This window comes from Tamandua tetradactyla, chromosome 1, assembly GCF_023851605.1.
Source record: "Tamandua tetradactyla isolate mTamTet1 chromosome 1, mTamTet1.pri, whole genome shotgun sequence".
Lineage (NCBI taxonomy): Eukaryota > Metazoa > Chordata > Mammalia > Pilosa > Myrmecophagidae > Tamandua > Tamandua tetradactyla.
Genome location: NC_135327.1, coordinates 176,540,066 through 176,561,260, shown reverse-complemented (window position 1 = coordinate 176,561,260; position 21,195 = coordinate 176,540,066). Strand labels below are relative to the sequence as shown.

Below are 21,195 nucleotides of genomic sequence, written 5' to 3'. Positions count from 1 at the left end.
GACCCCACAGAAATAAAGGAAGTAATGAGAGGATACTATGTACAACTTTATGCTAATAAATATGAAAATGTAGATGAAATGGACAACTCTCTAGAAAGGCATGAACAACCAACTTTGACTCGAGAAGAAATAGATGACCTCAATAAACCAATCACAAGTAAAAAAATGGAATCAGCCATTAAGAAGCTCCCCAAAAAGAAAAGTCCAGGACCAGATGGCTCCACATGTGAATTCTACCAAACATTCCAGAAGGAATTAGTACCAATCCTGCTCAAACTCTTCAAAACAATTGAAGAGGAAGGAAAGCTACCTAACTCATTCTACAAAGCTAACATCAATCACATACCAAAGGCAGACAAAGAAAAGAAAACTACAGACCAATCTCTCTAATGAATATAGATGCAAAAATCCTCAACAAAATTCTTGCAAATTGAATCTAGTAGCACATTAAAAAAATTATATACCATGACCAAATAGAATTCATCCCAGGTATGCAAGGATGGTTCAACATAAGAAAATCAATTAATGTAATACACCATATCAACAGAAAAACCACATGATCAACTCGATTGATGCAGAAAAGGCATTTGACATCCTTTCATGTTGAAAACACTTCAAAGGATAGGAATAGAAGAGAACTTCCTCAACATAATATAGGGAATATATGAAAAACCCACAGCTAACATCATTCTCAATGGGGAAAAACTGAAAACTTTCCCCCTAAGATCAGGAACAAGACAATGGTGTCCACTATCACCACTGTTATTCAACATTGTGTTGGAAGTTCTAGCCAGAGCAATTAGACAAGAAAAAGAAATGCAAGGCATCAAAATTCTCACTGTTTGCAGATGATATGATACTATATGTCGAAAACCCTGAAAAATCCACTGCAAAATTATGAGAGCTAATAAATGAGTATAGCAAAGTGGGAGACAATATTTGGAAATGATATATCAGATAAAGGTCCAGTATCCAGAATATATAAAGAGATTGTTCAACTCAACAACAAAAAAGACAACCCAATTACAAAATAGGCAAAAGACATGAGCAGACACTTCTCAGAAGAGGAAATACAAATGGTCAAAAGGCACATGAAAAGATGCTCAACTTCCCTGACTATTAGGGAAATGCAAATCAAAACCACAATAAGATATCATCTCATACCCACAAGAATTGCCATTATCAATAAAAGAGAAAACGACAAGTGCTGGAGAGGATGTGGAGAAAGAGGCACACTTATCCACTGTTGGTGGGAATGTCAAATATTACAACCACTGTGGAAGACAGTGTGGTGGTTCCTCAGGAAGCTAAGTATAGAATTGCCATATGACCAGCAATACCATTGCTAGGTATCTATTCAGAGGACATAAAGACAAGAACACAAACAGACATTTGCACACCAACGTTTATAGCAGCATTATTTACAATTACCAAGAGATGGAAACAGCCAAAATGTCCATCAACAGAAGAGTGGCTAAGCAAGCTGTGGTATATACATACAATGGAATATTATGCAGCTGTAAGACAGAATAAAGTCATGAAGCATGTAACAACATGGGTGGACCCTAAGGACATTATGCTGAGTGAGATTAGCCAGAAACAAAAGGACAAATACTGTATGGTCTCACTGATATGAACTGACATTAGCGGATGAACTTGGAGAATTTCAGTTGGTAACAGAGACCATCAGGGGATAGAAATAGGGTAGATATTAGGTAATTGGAGCTGAAGGGATACAGATTGTACAACAGGACTGATTGTAAAAATTCAGAAATGGATAGCACAATACTACCTAACTGTAATACAATTATGTTAGAACACTGAATGAAGCTGAATGTGAGAATGTTAGAGGGAGGAGGCTTGGGGGCACAAATGGAATCAGAAGGAAAGATAGACAATAAAGACTGAGATGGTATAATCTAGGAATGCCTAGTTTGTATAATGATAGTGACTAAATGTACAAATTTAAAAATGTTTCTGCATGAAGAAGAACAAAAAAAGTCAATAATGCACGGTGTTGAAAATAGACGGTAATTAATATTTTAAAACTTTAACATATGTGTGAGATAAGCAAAAAATGTTTATTTGGTACAAAATTTATATTTTGACTTGTGCATTTACTAATATAACTTTTGTGGACAGCTTAATTGAACACCATAGTACTTGGAACCTTGCGTAGGGCATGAGATTTTGTAGGTTTGTCCAAAGTGATGCCCAGATAAATCCCAGAGTGATTTGAACAGTGAATAGGGAAGTATTTGCAGAGTCCCCTATGGGGAATGGTAAAAAAGGGGAAAATTCAACTTCCCCAAGTGGAGAATTCTTGATAGTCTCACAAGCAGTGGGGACAGCCAAAGCAATGGGCTGAGCCTCCAATCTTGGAGTTTGTTCATATGAAAATTAATCCCACAAAGGATAGGCTAAATCTACTTAAAATTAGGCCTCAGAGTCACCCCCAAGAGAACCTCTTCTCTTGCTCAGATGTGGCCTCTCTCTCTTGGCCGACACAGCAAGCAAACTCACTGCCCTCCCCCTCTCTATGTGGGACATGATTCCCAGGGGTATGGACCTTCCTGGCAATGTGGGACAGAAATCCTAGAATAAGCTGGAACTCAGCATCAAGGGATTGAGAAAATCTTCTCGACCAAAAGGGGGAAGAGCGAAATGAGACAAAATAAAGTGTCAATGGCTGAGAGATTCCAGAGTTGAGAGGTTGTCCTGAAGGTTATTCTTACATATTAAATAGATTATCACCTGTTTAGTTAAGGTGTAATGGAGAGGCTGGAGGGAACTGCCTGAAAATGTGGAGCTGTGTTCCAGTGGCCATGTTTCTTGAAGATAACTGTATGATGATATGGCTGTCGCAGTGTGATTGTGTGGTTGTGAGAGCCTTGTGCCTGATGCTCCTTTTGTCTACCTATCGGCGGACAAGTAAAACATATGTATTAAAAATAAATAAATATTAGAGGGAACAAATGTTAAAATAAATTTAGTAGAATGAAATGCTGGTGATCAGTGAAGGGGAGGGGTAAGGGGTATGGTATGTGTTCTAGTTTGAGAGCTGCCAGAATGCAATATACCAGAAACAGAACAGCTTTAAAAAGGGGAATTTAATAAGTTGCTAGTTTACAGAAAATGTCCCAGTTACAACAAGTCTATAGAAATGTCTAATCAAAGGCATCAGGGAAAGATACCTTGGTTCAAGAAGGCCAATGAACTTCAGGGTTTCTCTCTCAAGTAAGAAGGTACATGGTGTACACAGAGTCTCTCTCATCTGGAAAGGCACATGGTGAACACAGTCAGGGTTCCTCTCTCATCTGGAAGGGCACATGGTGAACACGGTGTCATCTGCTAGCTTCTTCTCCTGGCTTCCTGTTTTATGAAATTTCTTGGGAGACATTTTCCTTCTTCATCTCCAAAGGTTGCTGGCTCATGAACTCTGCTTCATGGTGCTGCAGCATTCTCTGCTCTCTCCAAATCTCCTTCATTCTCCAAAATGTTTCCTCTTTTATAGGACTTCAGAAACTAATCAAGACTCACCCAAATGGGTAGAGACATGTCTCTACCTAATCCAGCTTAACAACCACTCTTGATTAAATCACATCTCCAGGGAGATTATTTAATTACAGATTCAAACATAGAGTATTGAATCGGGATTATTCTACTTTTACGAAATGGGATTTAGATTAAAACATGGCTTTTCTAGGGGACATGCATCCTTTCAAACCAGCACAGTATGTATGACTTTTTTTCTATTTTTTTTATTACTTTTTCTGAATTGATGCAGATGTTCTAAGATATGATCATGATGATGAATATACTACTATGTGATGATAGTGTGAGTTATTGATTATATAACAAGAACAGAATGATCATATGATAAGAATGTTTGTGTTTGTATGTGGTTATGTATCATAAATAAAAAATAAATTAATTTTAAAAAAAAAGAAAGGGATGGGTAAGGGGTATGGTATGTATGAAAAGAAAAAAAAGACTCACCCCAAGTGAGGTAGGCCACCCATTAACAGAACAACCTCATAAAAAAGTCCTACTTATAATGGGTTACACCCAAATGAATGAATTAGATTTAAAGACATGTTTTCTGGGGTACATACAACTCCAAACTACCACAGATGGTTTGGCATAAGTAATTATCCTCTGTGACACTGGGGCCTACATTCATGACAATGGCAGTGTGGTCTTTGCTGCTATAATTTCTTGGTATCATTTAGGCATATGTTCTTGGTTAGCTGTAGTTTCCAAACCTCCCCAGACATTGTATGAACTTCCGAATATTATTTAATAAATATTTTTCTGTTTATAAAAAAGAAACTTGTATGAGTTCCCTGTAGTTGCCATAAAAAATTACCACAAACTTGGTGACTTAAAACTACAAAAATTGGGCAACGGTGGCTCAGCAGGTAAGAGTACTTGCCTGCCATGCCCAAGGTCCCGGGTTTGATTCCCGGTGCCTGCCCATGTAAAAAAAACTACAAAAATTTATTCTCTCACAGTTATGAAGGCCTGAAGTCTGAAATCAATGTGTTCGAAGGGTTACATTCCCTCAGAAAGCTCTAGAGGAGAATCCTTCCTTGTCTTTTCCAGCTTCTGATAGCTCCAAGTGTTCCCAGGCTTGGAACACATAACTCCAATCTCTGCCTCCATCTCCACATGGCCTTTCCTCTGTGTCTGTGCTTTCCCCTCTGCCTCTTAAAAGGACACTTGACATTGGGTTTAGGGCCCACTTGGAAAATTGCAAATGGTCTCTTTTTTTTTGGCATGGGCAGCCTCTGGGAATCTAACCCTGGTCTCTGGCATGGCAGGTGAGAATTCTGCCACTGAACCACCTTTGCACCACCCAGATGTGGTGACTTCAGTCTAAGGCGCATACATGGCTGCACTCAACCAGGATGAAGAACAGCTGAACACAGCACACTGTGTGCTACCAGATGGCGGCAAACTGCCAGAAGTCCTGTTCTGAGAAACTGGGAAAGAACAGTCAATGCACCGGACTGTGTCCTAGGACTATTCTTTCCCTATAAGAGTTATAAATAAAGATTAAACATTAAGCAAGAAAAATACGTTGTGTTAAGAACAATAAAAAACAAGCATGCATGCACTTTCTGTTATGATTCAGGAATAAAAGCTGAGTGGAATAAGAAGACAGGGTCTTTGACTGCTTCAGTCATTGACCCCCTGTCCCCACTCTTTTACTTTTTAAAAAAAAAAAAAAGTACCACCAATCAAGGTATTTCCAAGCTGTGCTTTCTTCAAAGTCTGTAGCTTCTGGGGGGTGACTTAATCTCTGCTTCCATCATAAAAAAATCTCCCTCTCCTTCTCTGGCTTCCACTTCTGTGTCCAATTTTCTTTGCTTTTATGTACTAGATCCATGTTGGATTAAGGCTCACTCTTATTCATTTTGGCTTACTTGCCCTCCCCACTCCCCACCCCACCCCCCCCACACACACACACAGCCAGGGTATGGTAAAATCTTCAGGTTAATTTCAAGGCAACCCTGTTAATGGGAGAGGATATGGAGAATATCAGAGCCACTGAGTTGGAATGGAAAATAGGGTCTTAGACAAGGAACATCTCCAAGTAACCATGATAGTCTGGAGGCCAGAGGTCCTTCCTCAACTTTACGGCATGGTGTAAACCTCAGTATTCTAGAACTAATCCAAAAAAGGGAGGTGAGCTCTACTCCTGGTGACTGGTATTTGATTTCCCACACATCCTGTAGACGGGAACAATTCCAGTTTTAATTTCTTTTGGATAAATGTGATGTTTCCTGCACTTAAGTAACAAGGCACAAATCCTTATTATTTATAGTTGTTTAGAGTGCCATGACCAGTACAAAGTGGTCCTATCCTTTGCCCTGCAACAAGTGACTGGACTAGCAGTCTAAAATTGCATGAGTGGCATGGTTTGAAAGGTTAAACTGGGCCATTCATATTCTCTTGTCTTTGACAATAAGAATTAAAAAGACAGAGGGAACCAGCAGATGTTGGCCATGTGCCTTTCCATGTGACAAAGGAGCCCCAGATGCTGGCAGCCTGTCTTCAGAGTCCAAGTATCGTCCTGTTGATGTCTTGAGTTGGACATTTTAACACCCTAAAAAGTGTAAAATGTAAGTTAATAAATCTCCATTATAAAAGGCAAAAAAAAAAAAAAAAAAAGACAGAGGGAAGTTGCCTGGAACAAAGCCAAGAGGTCATGGGAAGGGGAACCTGTGAGTGAGTGGAGAAGGCTGGCAGGTAGAGAGAAGAAAATAGAACTTAGGAGAAATAAACGCAGAAATGAGAGGACCAAGGCCTCTGGGAAACAGGAACTTTGCACCTTAATTTCTAATCCTAGGTCCACTTCTGATGAGGTCTGTAAGTAATTCCTGGGCAACTCGTTGTGTTCTTTATAATAGAACTTCCTCTGGTTTAAAAGGGTCTCTGTTTCTTGAGCCTAGAATACCCAGCAACCAGATTTAATTTGAGTAAAATACAGCTGTGCCTGGATATACAACAGCCTGGGGCATTTTGTTTCCAGTGACCAGTCTCATTCTTTCTGGGCCACTGGTTCGACCTTAGGAGATGATGTGATTATTTGCTTAGAACAGGGTAGCCTAAAGGAAATACCACCAAGGAATTGACAACCAAAACAAAAGTTCATGGTTTCTGCCCCAGAACACAACTGTAATTTTTTAGGTTTCTTTATATTTCAAGATCATCATATAAAAATTAATGCAAGTGTGGGGGGTGGAGGCGAGGGTAGTTTAGTGGTAGAATTCTCGCCTGCCATATAGGAGACCTGGGTTCGATTCCCAGCCCATGCATTTCCCAAACAAAGAAACCAACAAAAACAAACACACACAAAAAACAACTCCACAAATGGTGCTTCAATAATGGGATACTCACATGGAAAAAGAATGAAATGTGACCCCACCATACAGCATACCAAAAAAAAAAAAAGTAATGCATATGGTAACTACTACAAATGTATGACATTTGTACAAAAGTTAATAGTGTAGTATATGGAGAAAAATTACCTATTGCATTCTATGGGCTATTTTAATAGTAATACCTTAATATTCTTTCATCAACAGTAACATGGGTACCATAGCAATACTAGGGGTAAATAGTTCAGGGTAGGTGGGGGGGGTTAAGAATTATGTGGTGTTTTGGGTTTTCTTTTTGTGTGTGTGCCTATCTGTTATTTTTCTCTTTGGAGCAATGAAAATTGTCTCAACTGAATGTGATGATAGGTTGTACAACTAAGTGAGGATACTGTTGACACTGTGTACTTTGGATGGAATATATGGTGTGTGAATATATCTTAGTAACATCTGTAGGTTCAAAAAACAAGTAATGCAAATGGAAAATGAACACTATTGAATTCAAGGACAATTCTGCATTTCATACATGCTGATTTCTCTGAATTCTCAAAGAACTGAATTGAGGTTAAGTTATATGACTGGTTGAAATAATGCCATGCTATATAAAACACAGACTCTCTTCAAGTGTACTCCCTTTTCAGCTTCAAAACAAGAACCCTAAAAACTATAACCCAACAACAAAGCAATGTTTCCCTTGAAATACAGTTTTTACAGCACTTATTTTATAGTTGTGCTTTTCTGTTCTTGCTAAACAGAAGAGTTCAGGGTGTCAGGGTTTTCATTGAGAAGAAAGCCTGGGAGAAAGGTACTACACTTTGATCTTGCCTTGAACATCCTAATTTTAGAACTAATGCTTATTCTTAGGAGTATAAGAAGAGACTTAAAAAACATGTCTACAGCTGACACCAGTGAGAGCATAGTTTGGGGAAAATGTGTTAGTCTCAAAGTATTAAATCCCATTTTTTTCTGACATTGTAATGACCAGTTACTGCTTCATCCCCTCTGTCCTCCTCTTACCGCTGGTGTTTTTCTTGCTGAAATTTTGGTGCACGATTTAACAAAGTAGTTTCTGTATGTAGAATCCAGGAAATCAGCCGTATTCAAAGTAGTAAGCTTCCTATGAGGCTCTTCAGATTTCATGTGAGATGTCTTAACATCTGATAGGGAAAAAAAGTTTAAAATAAAAGGCATAAAGTAGGGTGAGGAGACCTTCTGGAGTGATAAAAGTGTTTTAGATCTTCATTTGCCCAAACACAACAAACTGCATCCTTAAAATCTATGCATTATCAATTTGAAAAAAAATTAAATATGAGTCAGAATAAAATAACAATAATATTAATAATAAAGTATAACATAAAAATTCAGCCTACAGCACCTAGTAGATGCATGCTGTGAGTATACCAAGTGCTCAATCAACATAGGTATATGAACGGAATTAAAGGAAGTAAAACCTTAGCAAAGACAGTGGCTTCTATATACCCAATTGAAAAATTACCCTTATAATTACTTCCCATTTGACAAACTTCTTCTGAAAGGTTAAAAAGAAAATAAAACATGTAAAGCTAAGAAGAAACAGAATGGAATGGATGATGAGATAACTGCTTAACAAAATTAATCTATAAATGAATGTCCAGAGACCTAGAATATACAGAATCTAAATTTCTATTACAGATAATCTATAGATGGCCAAGGGTAAATACCTTCAGATACCCAGGAGCATCAACACTTCCAGAAATCTTGCTTAAAATGCTAAGATAAATTATTTCCACTTGTACTTCCAGTGAATATGGCTGACTATGTAGATGAGGAAACACTAGGTCATATATAACACATATTTGTCTTGTTTTTAATGCATAGCAAAATTCAAAGCCAAAGAAAGATACATTTCCAGGTGCTAGAAATGAAGTAGCATCAGAGATACTTTACTAAGGCCAGAGAAGTAGGAATTGATGCTAAAAGGTCCAAGTGTCTCAGAATCAGACACCTGCCTTAGTGACTGAGGTTTGAACACCTGGATTGAAAGGGGAGGCCAGAGTCCCTCTGTGCTGAATAAAGCCTAAATCTCCATACCTAGGACATGTCTTGAGAAAAGGGAGACTCACATAAGCAACGTACATGTAAATTCACACCCAGGGAATTCCAAGTAACAAACTTGAAAAGGAACATTGAAATGGCTATTTTCATAATTTAAAAAGTGATAAAATGAGACAATTGTATGTAGAAGCATTCTTTATTAATCTTTATGACAAGAAAGTCAATAGGCCTGTGCTTAATTGAGCACCTACTACATGCCAGACAGTGCTCTGATGTTTTGGATAAAGCAATAAATAAATACAGCAGTAATGCCCTTGTGGGAATTACATTCTAATGTTAATGACAGACAAATAATACACTAGATAATGTCAGACACAATGAAGTGCAATGAAGGAAAAAAAATCAGAGAAGGAGGCAGAGTGAGAGTCAGGAAAATCCTCTTGAAAGTGGTGACAGTTGAGTAGAGATCTTAAGATCTAAAGAAGAAAGGCTTTCAAATAATTGGGGGGAGGGCATATCTGGAATAGAGAATGGCATGCATAAGAACCCAGAAGGGTGACTTCTGGGAAGATGGCCGAATAGGGTAGCTCAAGATTAGCCCTGTTTCACAGAAAAGTTAGAGAAGGGACAGGAGGGTGACTGAGGCAGTGATTAGGGAGTGCAGCTGACCTGGGAGAGCCTTCTGCACCACATGGGGCAGCCCTGGTTGCAGAGGCCAAGGAAGTGAGAGGCAGAGAGCTGGAGCCTGGCGCACAGGCATGGAGCCCACAGGAGAGCGTGGACAAGAGCCACGGAATACAAAGTAAGCCAGGTCTCATTCCTTAGGCATGCTACCCTCACCATTGCAGCCCCATGAACAGCAACTCACCTGACACCCCACATACTGAACCCCGTCACCTTCTCCCATTCCCCACGTGCCAGGCGCCCCCACCCTATCAGCCCTCAGTGCATGTACCTGCCCCACCCCCCCACCCCAAGTGCAGCCCAATCCACTTTTCCTGCACCCCTCAAGAGCACTACTTCCCCCTCCCTGTTCCCTGCAGGCTGTTGCCAGCACATAAAGGTTGTGGACACTAACCTCCCTACCCAGGCTATACCTGCCCCCCATAGTGTCACACAGCCTCACCACACACACACCCCCATCCCAAGCTCTGCGCATCAGTTTATGTCACCTGTGATTGCACGGGCCTCCAATCACATGATTCAGCTCTGGGAACTGCACAATACAGCAGTCCTAGAAGCGCACATGTGCAGGACCCTTAGCCACACTTCCCAGCTCTGAGAAATGCTGACCTGTGCAGCCAGTCACATTTGCCCCCAATCCATGAAGGCATAATGCCGACCTGCTGCCATAGCTCTACACATGCACACAAAAGGCCCTGCATCTTAGACCAGTGCACACCAGGGTTATGCGCCCCCAGACTGGTGCACCCACACAGCTACACCCTCCAAGGCCACTGGGGGCCCATGTTCACAAGCATCAGTGTAACACACCCAACTTGTGTCTCTACCTGCCCTGAAACAAATCACTGCACTGAGTGCCCCACCCCATGTCCTGCACTCTGCAGTATAACCATCCGCAAATACAAAGTCTTAGAATACTGAAAGTAATCAACTTCAAAGTAACTCAATCAAGATATTTATATGCCATGAATACAGCAGAAGATCGCTAAGCATATCACAATGCAGACAGATATAGCCTTGCCAAATGACCAAATTAAAACACCAGAGGAAACATAGACGCTGGAACAACTAAACAAAGATGTTCATATCATTCTACTCAATAAAATAAGTGGGACAGCAAATGACATAAAGGAGATCAAGAAGACAGTAGAAGAGCATCAAGAGGAATTTGAAAGAATAAATAGAAAAATAGCAGATAACACAGAGATTAAAGACTCTGTTGACCAAATAAAAAACATACTAGAGGCACACAACACAAGATTTGAAGAGACAGAAGAAAGAATAAGTGATATAGAGGACAGGAAAACCAACTTTAAAGACTTAAAACAGCAAATGGCAAAAAAAGATGGAAAATTTTTAATTGGATCTCAGGAAAATGATAGACAAAACAAAGCACACAAATATAAGACTCACTGGTGTCCCAGAAGGAGAAGAGAGGAATAAAGGGCTAGGAAGAGTAGCTGAGGATATAACAGGGGAAAACTTCCCAACCCTCATAAAGGACATAAATATACAAGTCAAAGAGGCCCAACGAACTCCAAACAGAATAAATCCGAATAGGCCTTCCCCAAGGCACAAACTAACCAGGCTGTCAAATTTTGAAGAGAAGGAGAAAATCCTGAAAGCAGCAAGAGAAAAACAATCTACTACATACAAGGGAGACTAAATAAGACTGAATTCAGACTACTCAGCTAGCACCCTGGAGGTGAGAAGGGGGTGGTATGATATATTCAAGATCCTGAAAGAGAAAGATTTCCAGCCAAGAACCCTTTACCCAGCCAAATTGTCCTTCAAAATTGAGGGAGAGATTAAAGTTTTCACAGACAAAGACCTGAAAGAATTTGTCAACAAGAGACCGGCCCAACAAGAAATACTAAAAGGAGTTCTGCTGGCTGAAAAAAAAAGGGCAAGAGAGGGAGGACTGGAGGGGGGCACAGAATTGAAGAGTACCACTAAGGGTAATTTAAAAAGTCAAAGAGAAAGAGGAAAAAGAATATATAGATCTGACAAATAAAAAAAAAAAAAGATAAGATGGCAGAATCAAGAAATGCCTTTTCAGTAATAACTTTGAATGTTAACTAGCTAAACTTACCAATTAAAAGATACAGATTGGCAGAGTGGATTAAGAAACATAATCCAACTACATGATGCTTACAAGAGACTCATTTTAAACACAAGACTACAAATAGATGAAAGTGAAGGATGGAAAGTTTTTCCATGCAGCTTGTAACCAAAGGAAAGCAGGAGCAGCTATACTAATACCAGACAACATAGACTTTAAATGTAAAGACATCATAAAAGACAAAGAAGGACACTATATACTAATTAAAGGGTCAATTCACCAAGAAGATATAACAATCATAAATGTTTGTGTCCTCAATCAAGGAGCTCCAAAACGCATGAGACAGACATTGGCAAAATTGAAGGGAGCGATAGATGTTTCAACAATAATAGTAGGAGACTTCAATACACCACTCTCCTCTATAGATAGAAAACCAGACAGAAGATCAACAAAGAAACAGGGATGTTAAATAACTTGATAAATGAATTAGACCTAACCGACATATATAGGTCACTGCACCCCAAACCACAAGAATATACATTCTTCTTTAATGCTCATGAAACATTCTAGGGCACAAAACAGGTCTTTATAAATTTTAAAAGCATTGAAATTATTCAAAGCACTTTCTCTGATCACAGTGGGATGAAGATGGATCTCAATAACCATCAAAGAACAAGAATATTCACAAATATATGGAGATTAAATAACACAATCTTAAACAACCAGTGGGTCAGAGAAGAAATTGCTAGAGAAATAAATCAGTAGCTATCTGGAGATGAATGAAATGAGAATACAACTTATCAGAACTTGCGGGATGCAGCAAAGGCTGTGCTGAAAGGAAATTTTATTGCACTAAATACCTGTACTAAAAAACAAGAAAGAGCAAAAATCAAGGACATAACAGCACACTTGGAGGAACCTGAGAAAGAAGAGCAAACTAACCCCAAAGCAAACAAAAGAAGAGAAATAACAAAGCTTAAAGCAGAGATAAATGAATGGGAAAACAAAAGAATATTAGAAAGAATAAATAAAACGAAAGTTAGTTCCTTGAGAAAATTCATAAAATTAATGGGGCATTAGCAAGACTGAAAAGAAAAAAGAGAAAGGATGCAAATAATATCAGAAATATATAGGGGTGCATTACCACAGACCCTGAAGAAATAAAAGAAATCACAAGAGGATACTATGAACAACTATATGCCAACAAACAGACAACTTAGATGAAATGGACAAATACCTGGAGACACACAAACAAGCTGCACTGACTCAGGAAGAAACAGAAGACCTCAACAAACCAATCACAAGTAAAGAGATTCAATCAGTCATCAAAAATCTTCCTACAAGAAAAGCCCAGGGTCAGATGGCTTCATAGGGGAATTTTATCATATATTACAAAAAGAACTAACACCAGTCCTGCTCAAACTTTTCCAAAACATTGAGGAAAAAGGTACTCTACCTAACTCATTTTATGAAGTTAATATCATTTTAATACCAAAACCAGGTAAAGATGCAAAAGAAAGGAAAACTACAGGCCAATCTCTCTAATGAACACAGATGCGAAAATTCTCAATAAAATATTAGCAACTCAAATCCAATAACACATTAAGAGTTATACCCCATGACCAAGTGGGGTTTATACCAGGTATGTAAGGATGGTTCAACACAAGAAAATCAATTAATGTAATACGGCACATTAACAAATTGAAAGGGAAAAATCACATGATCATATTGATTGATACTAAAAAAGCATTCAACAAAATTCAACATCCTTTTCTGATAAAAAACACTCCAAAAGATAGGAATCAAAGGTAACTACCTCAATATGATAAAGGGAATATATGGAAAACCAATACCAGCATTGTACTCAATGGAGAGAGACTGAAAGCTTTCCCCTTAAGATCAGGAATAAGACAAGGATGCCCACTGTCACAGCTATTATCCAACATTATGCTGGAAGTTCTAGCTAGAGCAATCAGGCAGGAAAAAGAAATAAAAGGCATCCAAATTGGAAAGGAAGAAGTAAAACTCTCATTATTTGCAGATGATAGGATACTACACTTGGAAGATCCTGAGAAATCTACAGCAAACTTAATCGAACTAAGCAACAAATACAGCAAGGTGGCAGGATATAAAATTAATGTGCAAAAATCAGTAACATTTCTATACATGAGCAAAGACCTACCTGAGGAGACAGTTAAGGAAAAAATTCCATTCAAAATAGCAACTAAAAGAATTAAATACTTAGGAATGAACTTAACTAGGAACGTAAAGGACTTGTATACAAAAAAGTACACAACATTGCTAAAAGAAATCAAAGGAGATCTAAATAGGTCGAAAGACATTCCCTGATCATGGGTAGGAAGGTTAAATATAGTTAAGATGTCAATTCTCCCAAATTGATCTACAGATTCAACACAATACCAGTCAAAGTTCCAACAGCCTACTTTGAAGATTTGGAGAAGTTAACTACCAAATTCACCTGGAAGGGAAAGAGACCCCAAATAGCTAAAAGCATCCTAAAGAACAACGAAGTGCGAGGATTAACACTCTGTGACTTTAAAACCTATTATAAAGCTACAGTGGTCAAAACAGCACGATACTAATCGCTGTGGAAGGCAGTCTGGCGGTTCCTTAGGAAGCTAAGTAATGACCTGTAAATACCATTGCTAGGTATCTACTCAGATGACATGAGGGCAAAAACACAAACGGACATTTGTACACCAACATTTATAGCAGCATTATTTACAATTGCCAAGAGATGGAAACAGCCAAAATGTCCACTAACAGACAAGTGGCTAAAACAAGCTGTGATATATACATACAATGGACAGAATAAAGTTAGGAAGTATGTAACAACATGGATGGCCCTTAAGGACAATGTGCTGCGTGAGATTAACCAGAAACAAAAGGACTAATACTGTACAGTCTCACTGATATGAACTAACATTAGTGAATAAACTTGGAGAATTTCAATGGTAACAGAGACCATCAGGAGATAGAAATAGGGTAAGTTATAGGGTAATTGGAGCTGAAGGGATATAGATTGTACCACAGGACTGACTGTAAAAACTCAGAAATGGATAGCACAATACTATCTAACTGTAATACAATTATGCTAGAACATGGAACGAAGCTGAATGTAAGAATGATAGAGGGAGGAGGGCTGGGGACACAAATGAAATCAGAAAGATAGATGATAAAGACTGAGATGGTATAATCTAGGAATGCTTAGAGTGTATAATGATAGTGACTAAATGAACAAATTTAAAAATGTTTTTGCATGAGGAAGAACAAAGGAATGTCATTATTACAGCGTATTGAAAATAGTTGGTAATTAATATTTAAAAATTGTAACTTATGTGTGAGACTAAAGCAAAAAATGGTTATTTGGTTATTGTTTATAAAATATAAACAAAATTTATATTTTGACTAGTGCATTTCCTAATATAACTTATGTGGACAGCTTAATTGAACACCATAAGTACATGGAACTGTGAGTAGGGCATAAGATTTTGTAAGTTTGTCCAGAGTGATGCCCCAATAAATTCCAGAGAGATTTGAACAGAGAGAAAAAAAGTATTTGCAGAGTCCCCTGGAGGAATGGTGAGAAAGGGAGAAATTTCAACTTCCTCAAGTGGAGAATTCTGGATATTCTCACAAGCAGTGGGGACAACCAAAGCAATAGCCTGAACCCCCAATCTTGGGGTTTGTTCAGTGAAACTTAACCACACAAAGAATAGGTCAAGCCTACTTAAAATTAGGCCTACGAGTCACCCCCAAGAGAACCTCTTTTATTGCTCAGATGTGGCCTCTCTCTCCAGCCAACACAACAAGCAAACTCACCACACCCTCCCCCCTGGCTTCCTGGGATACTGACTCCCAGGGGTGTGGATATTCCTGGCAACATGGGACAGAAATCCTAGAGTGAGCTGGGACTCAGCATCAAGGGACTGAGAAAACCTTCAGTTTTTCTCGACCAAAAGGGGGAAGAGTGAAATGAGACAAAAAAAGTGTCAATGGCTGAGAGATTCTGAACAGAGTCGAGAGGTTATCCTGGAGCTTGTTCTTACACATTAAAAGATATTACCTTGTTAGTCGAGATGTAATGAGAGGCTGGAGAGAACTGCCTGAAAATGTAGAGCTGTGCTCCAGTAGCCATGTGTCATAGTCAGGGACATCTGTCAACTTGGCCAAGTTATGGTACCTATTTGTCTGGTTGGGCAAGTGCTGGCCTGTCTGTTGTGATGAGGACATCTCATAGAATTAGATCATGATCACATCAGCTGCATCCACAACTGATTCCATTTGTAATCAGCCAAAGGGGAGTGTCTTCTACAAAGCGTGATGCTTAATCTCATCACAGGAAGACTTTTAAGGAGGATTCAGAAGAGACAGGTTCCATTCCTGCTTCAGTTGATGAGCCTCTCCTGTGGAGTTTGTCCAGACCCTCTGTTGGGGTCACTGGCTTCACAGCCTGCCCTGCGGATTATGGACTCTGCATTCCTGTGGTCAGGTGAGCCACTTTTATAGATTTTGTGTTTGCGGGTGTTCCCTGTTGGTTCTGTTTCTCTAGAGAACCCTAACTAACACATCTTGGTACCAGGAGTGATTCTTAAGAAACAGAATCTATAAAATGGGTTTTTATGAATGGTTTTCTACTTTGACTGGACTCAGAGACACTAAGAACTCTGATTACCATAATCAGAATGACACTCCCAATCCATGGAGTGAGTTGGCAAAGGAGATAGTCAAAATATCATCATTCGATTCTCCTAATGCTTCTCTTGTACGAAGCCAGACACTGGGGGATAATGTTTTTGACAGTTTTACAAAGTTTTGTAGAAATAAGAGGTATAGAGATGTTGGTTGGTTGTTGTTAGATATACAGGCTACATTAAGGGGTGAAAGGGATGGGCTTAAGCCTTCAAACAAGAAACTTAAGCACCGTCTGAAAGATGTAGATGTTTCTATGAGTATCCTGAAGGAAAATCTTATTTCCTGTAGCCATAGACTTGAGATCTCTGAAAATCAGAGTCAGAATCTTATTGTTAGAATAGCAACTTTACAATGTAAACTTAAATCTCAACCTTGCATGGTGTCTGCCATTAAAGTGAAGGCATTGATTGGAAAGGAGTGGGACCATGAAAAATGGGGTGGTGACATATGGATTGATAATGATGTCGGGGGTGAAGGTGAAACCCTAGATCATGCTGAGTCTTCTCTAGATAACCCTGTAATAGTTTGCCCTGAGGACATAACCACCCCACCTCCAGCCTGCCTTGAGGAGTTGGCAACCCAACTTCCTCCTTAAGGGATTAGCCCTAGAGTGATTAATCCTGTTTCACCAGATGAAACTGCAAACGAAGGCCCTGAAGCAAATGGCTTGGAAGGTATTTCTAATTCTTTTCATGAACCACCCCTGCCACCCCTCATTTCTTCCAGACCTGTAACTAGATTAAAGTCCCAACAGGGCCCTAACGGTGAGGTACAAAATATCACACATGAGGACGTACGTTATACCCAAAAGAACTGTGAGTTTTTCAATTTATATAGACAGAAATCAGGGGAATATGTGTGGCAATGAATTTTAAGGGTGTGGGATAATGGTTGGAGGAATATAAGGCTGGATCAGGCTGAATTTATTGATATGGGCCCACTAAGCAGAGATTCTGCATTCAATGTTATAGCTCGAGTGGTTAGAAATGGTATTAACAGTTTGTTTGGATGGTTGGTTGAAACATGGATCAAAAGTTGGCTGACATTATCTGAGGTTGAAATGCCAGAACTTCCCTGGTATAATGTAGATGAGGGGATCCAGAGGCTTAGAGAGATTGGAATGTTAGAGTGGATTTATCATGTAAAGCCTGCTCTTACACTCCAGGAATGTCCGGAGGATGCACCTTTTACCAGAACAGTGAGAAATAGATTTGTGAGACTAGCACCATCATCCCTAAAGAGCTCTGTGGTTGCACTTCTCTGTAGGTCAGATATTACTGTAGGAACTGCTGTCACTGAGCTGGAATCCTTAAACACAATGGGGATGACAGGATCCCGAGTTGGCAGAAGCCAGGTGGCAGCACTTAATCACCAAAGACAGGGTAGACGTGGCTATTATAATAGACAGCAAACTCAAAGCAGGCATCAAAATTATATGACACAGAGAGATTTGTGGAATTGACTAGTAAATCATGGGGTACCTAGAAATACAATAGAAGGACATTCTACTAAATTCTTGTTCAAGCTGTATAAACAAAAGAGTTCTAGGTCAAGTGAACAGAAGTCTAACCTGAATTACAAAAACACAGAGTCATGGCCCCTTAATCAATTTCCAGACTTGAAACAGTTTACAGACCCAGAGCCCCTTGAATGAAGGGAAGGCAAGGTCCCTTTGAGGGAGAATCCTGTTACACTGCCACAAATTTATACTGTTGATCTTCCTCCAAGCCTTCCCCAAGGAGACCGACGGCCTTTTACCAGGGTAACTGTGCATTGGGGAAAAGGAAATGATCAGATATTTCGGGGATTATTAGACGCTGGTTCAGAAGTGACATTAATTCCAGGGGACCCAACACGTCACTCTGGACCACCAGTCAGAGTGGGGGCTTATGGAAGCCAGGTGATCAATGGAGTTTTAGCTCAGGTCCATGTCACAGTGGGTCCAGTGGGCCCCCAGACCCATCCTGTAGTTATTTCCCAAGTTCTAGAATGTATAATTGAAACAGACATACTGAGCAACTGACAGAAACCCCACATTGGCTCTCTCAGTTGTGCAGTTTGGGCTGTTATGGTGGGAAAGGCCAAGTGGAAGCCATTAGAACTGCCCCTATCAAGCAAAATAGTTAATCAAAAGCAATACCGGATTCCTGGAGGAATTACAGAGATTACTGCCACTCTTAAGGACTTGAAGGATGCAGGGGTGGTGATTTCAACCACATCCCCATTCAACTCTCCTATTTGGCCTGTGCAGAAAACAGATGGGTCTTGGAGGGTGATAGTGGATTATCGTAAGCTCAACCAGGTTGTAACTCCAATTGCAGCTGCTGTTCCAGATGTGGTATCATTGCTTGAGCAAATCAGTGCCTCACCTGGTACCTGGTGTTTAGCTATTGATCTGACAAATGCTTTTTTCTCAATAGCTGTTAGTAAGGACCACCAGAAACAGTTTGCTTTCAGCTGGCAAGGTCAGCAATATACTTTCACTGTCCTACCCCAGGGGTTTATCAGCTCTCCAGCCCTATGTCATAATCTTGTCTGCAAGACCTTGATTGTTTTTCCCTCCCACAAGACATTACACTGGTCCATTATATTGATGATATCATGTTGATTGGACCTAGTGAGCAAGAAGTAGCAACTACTCTAGATTTACTGGTAAGGCATTCGCATGTCAGAGGATGGGAGATAAATCCAACAAAAATACAGGGACCTTCCACCTCAGTGAAATTTCTAGGTGTCCAGTGGTGTGGGGCATGTTGAGATATCCCTTCTAAGGTGAAGGAAAAGTTGCTGCATCTGGCCCCTCCTACAACCAAAAAAGAGGCACAATGCCTAGTTGGTCTCTTTGGATTTTGGTGACAATATATTCCTCATTTGGGTGTGCTACTCTGGCCCATTTATCAAGTGACCAGAAAAGCTGCTAATTTTGAGTGGGGACCTGAACAAGAGGAGGCTCTGTGACAGGTTCAGGCTGCTGTACAAGCTGCCCTGCCACTTGGGCTGTATGATCCAGCAGATCCAGTGGTGCTGGAAGTGTCAGTGGCAAATAGAGATGCTGTTTGGAGCCTTTGGCAGGCCCCTATAAGAGAATCACAATGCAGACCCTTAGGATTTTGGAGCAAAGCCTTATCATCTGCTGCAGATAACTACTCTCCTTTTGAGAAACAACAATGATTCCACTGAACTGGTATTTAAGAGTGCCAACTGGTCATTTTGGGCTACTTATGCCACTGGATCAACAAGTCAAGAAGGGAATTACATTATTGTCTGGGGTAATTGACTCTGACTATCAGGAGGAAGTAAGACATCAACTACATAATGGAGGTAAAGAAGAGTTTTCTTGGAATATAGGAGATCCCCTAGGGCGTATTTTAGTACTAACATGCCCTGTGATTAAAATCAATGGAAAACTGCAACAACCCAATCCAGGCAGGACTGCCAATGGCTCTGAAACTTCAGGAATGAAGGTTTGGGTCACCCCACCAGACAAAGAACTACGGCCAGCTGAAGTGCTTGCTGAGGGTAAAGGGAACATGGAATGGGTAGTGGAAGAAGGTAGTGATAAATATGAACTTCGGCCACATGATCAGTTACAGAAACGAGGACTGTAATGCTGTTTTGTTCATGTTATACTATTTAAGTTGTAAGATATCAAATTTAAGAATGAATGTTGCCCAAGGATTTGCGCCCTATTCAGGAGAGATTTAATGTGTTTTCAGTATTTGCAGGACAGTTGAGTATTGTCAGGTAAAAGAAAAAAATGTGTGTTTTATTGTTTTCATTTGGAAATTAGGTATGGTTTAAGGTGATATATATAGCTGCCAAGTTGACAAGAGGCGGCCTGTCATGGTCAAGGACATGTGTCAACTTGACCAAGTTGTGGTACCTGTTTGTCTGGTTGGGCAAGTGCTGGACTGTCTGTTGCAATGAGGACATTTCATAGAATTAGATCATGATCACATCAGCTACATCCACAACTGATTCCATTTGTAATCAGCCAAAGGGGAGTGTCTTCTACAATGTGTGATGCTTAATCTAATCATGGGAAGCCTTTTAAGGAGGATTCAGAAGAGACAGATTCCATTCCTGCTTTGGCTGGTGAGCCTCTCCTGTGGAGTTTTTCCAGACCCTCCATCAGGGTTGTCAGCTTCACAGCCTGCCCTGCAGATTTTGGACTCTGCATTCCTGCAGTCACATGAGACACTTTTATAGATTTTGTGTTTGTGGGTGTTCCCTATTGTTTCTGTTTCTCTAGAGAATCCTAACTAATATACCATGTTTCTTGAAGATGATTACATAATGATAAAGCTTTCACAATGTGAGTGTGTGATTGTGAAACCTTGTGTCTGATGCTCCTTTTATCTACCTTATCAACAGATGAGTAAAATATATGGAATAAAAATAAATAATAGGGGGAACAAATGTTAAAATAAATTTAGATTGAAATGCTAGTGATCAATGAAAAGGAGGGTTAAGGGGTATGGTATGTACGAGTTTTTTCTGTTGTCTTTTTATTTCCTTTTCTGAATTGATGCAAATGTTCTAGAAATGATAGTGATGATGAATATGCAACTATGTGATGATATTGTAAATTACTGAGTATATATGTAGAACGGAATGATCATATATTAAGAATGTTTGTGTTTGTGTTTGTGTTTGTTGTTATTTTTTTTTTAATTAAAAAATAATTTTAAAAAAACCAGCATGGTACTGGCACAAAGATAGAAGCATTGATCAATGGAATTGAATCAAGAGTGCAGAAATAGACCACCAAATCTAAGGTCAACTGATTTCTGACATGGTCCCCAAATCCTCTGA

At 39.6% G+C, this 21,195-nt stretch overlaps 1 protein-coding gene across 1 annotated transcript in view; it reads right to left on the bottom strand.

Moving 5' to 3' along the window:
* LRGUK (leucine rich repeats and guanylate kinase domain containing) overlaps positions 1–21,195 on the bottom strand; it is a 184,240-nt gene that overhangs the window by 44,183 nt on the left and 118,862 nt on the right. Inside the window, exon 16 of the mRNA XM_077137085.1 lies at positions 7,902–8,041. Within this exon, the coding sequence (XP_076993200.1) occupies positions 7,902–8,041 (140 nt within the window). The remainder of the gene's footprint in view (positions 1–7,901; positions 8,042–21,195) is intronic.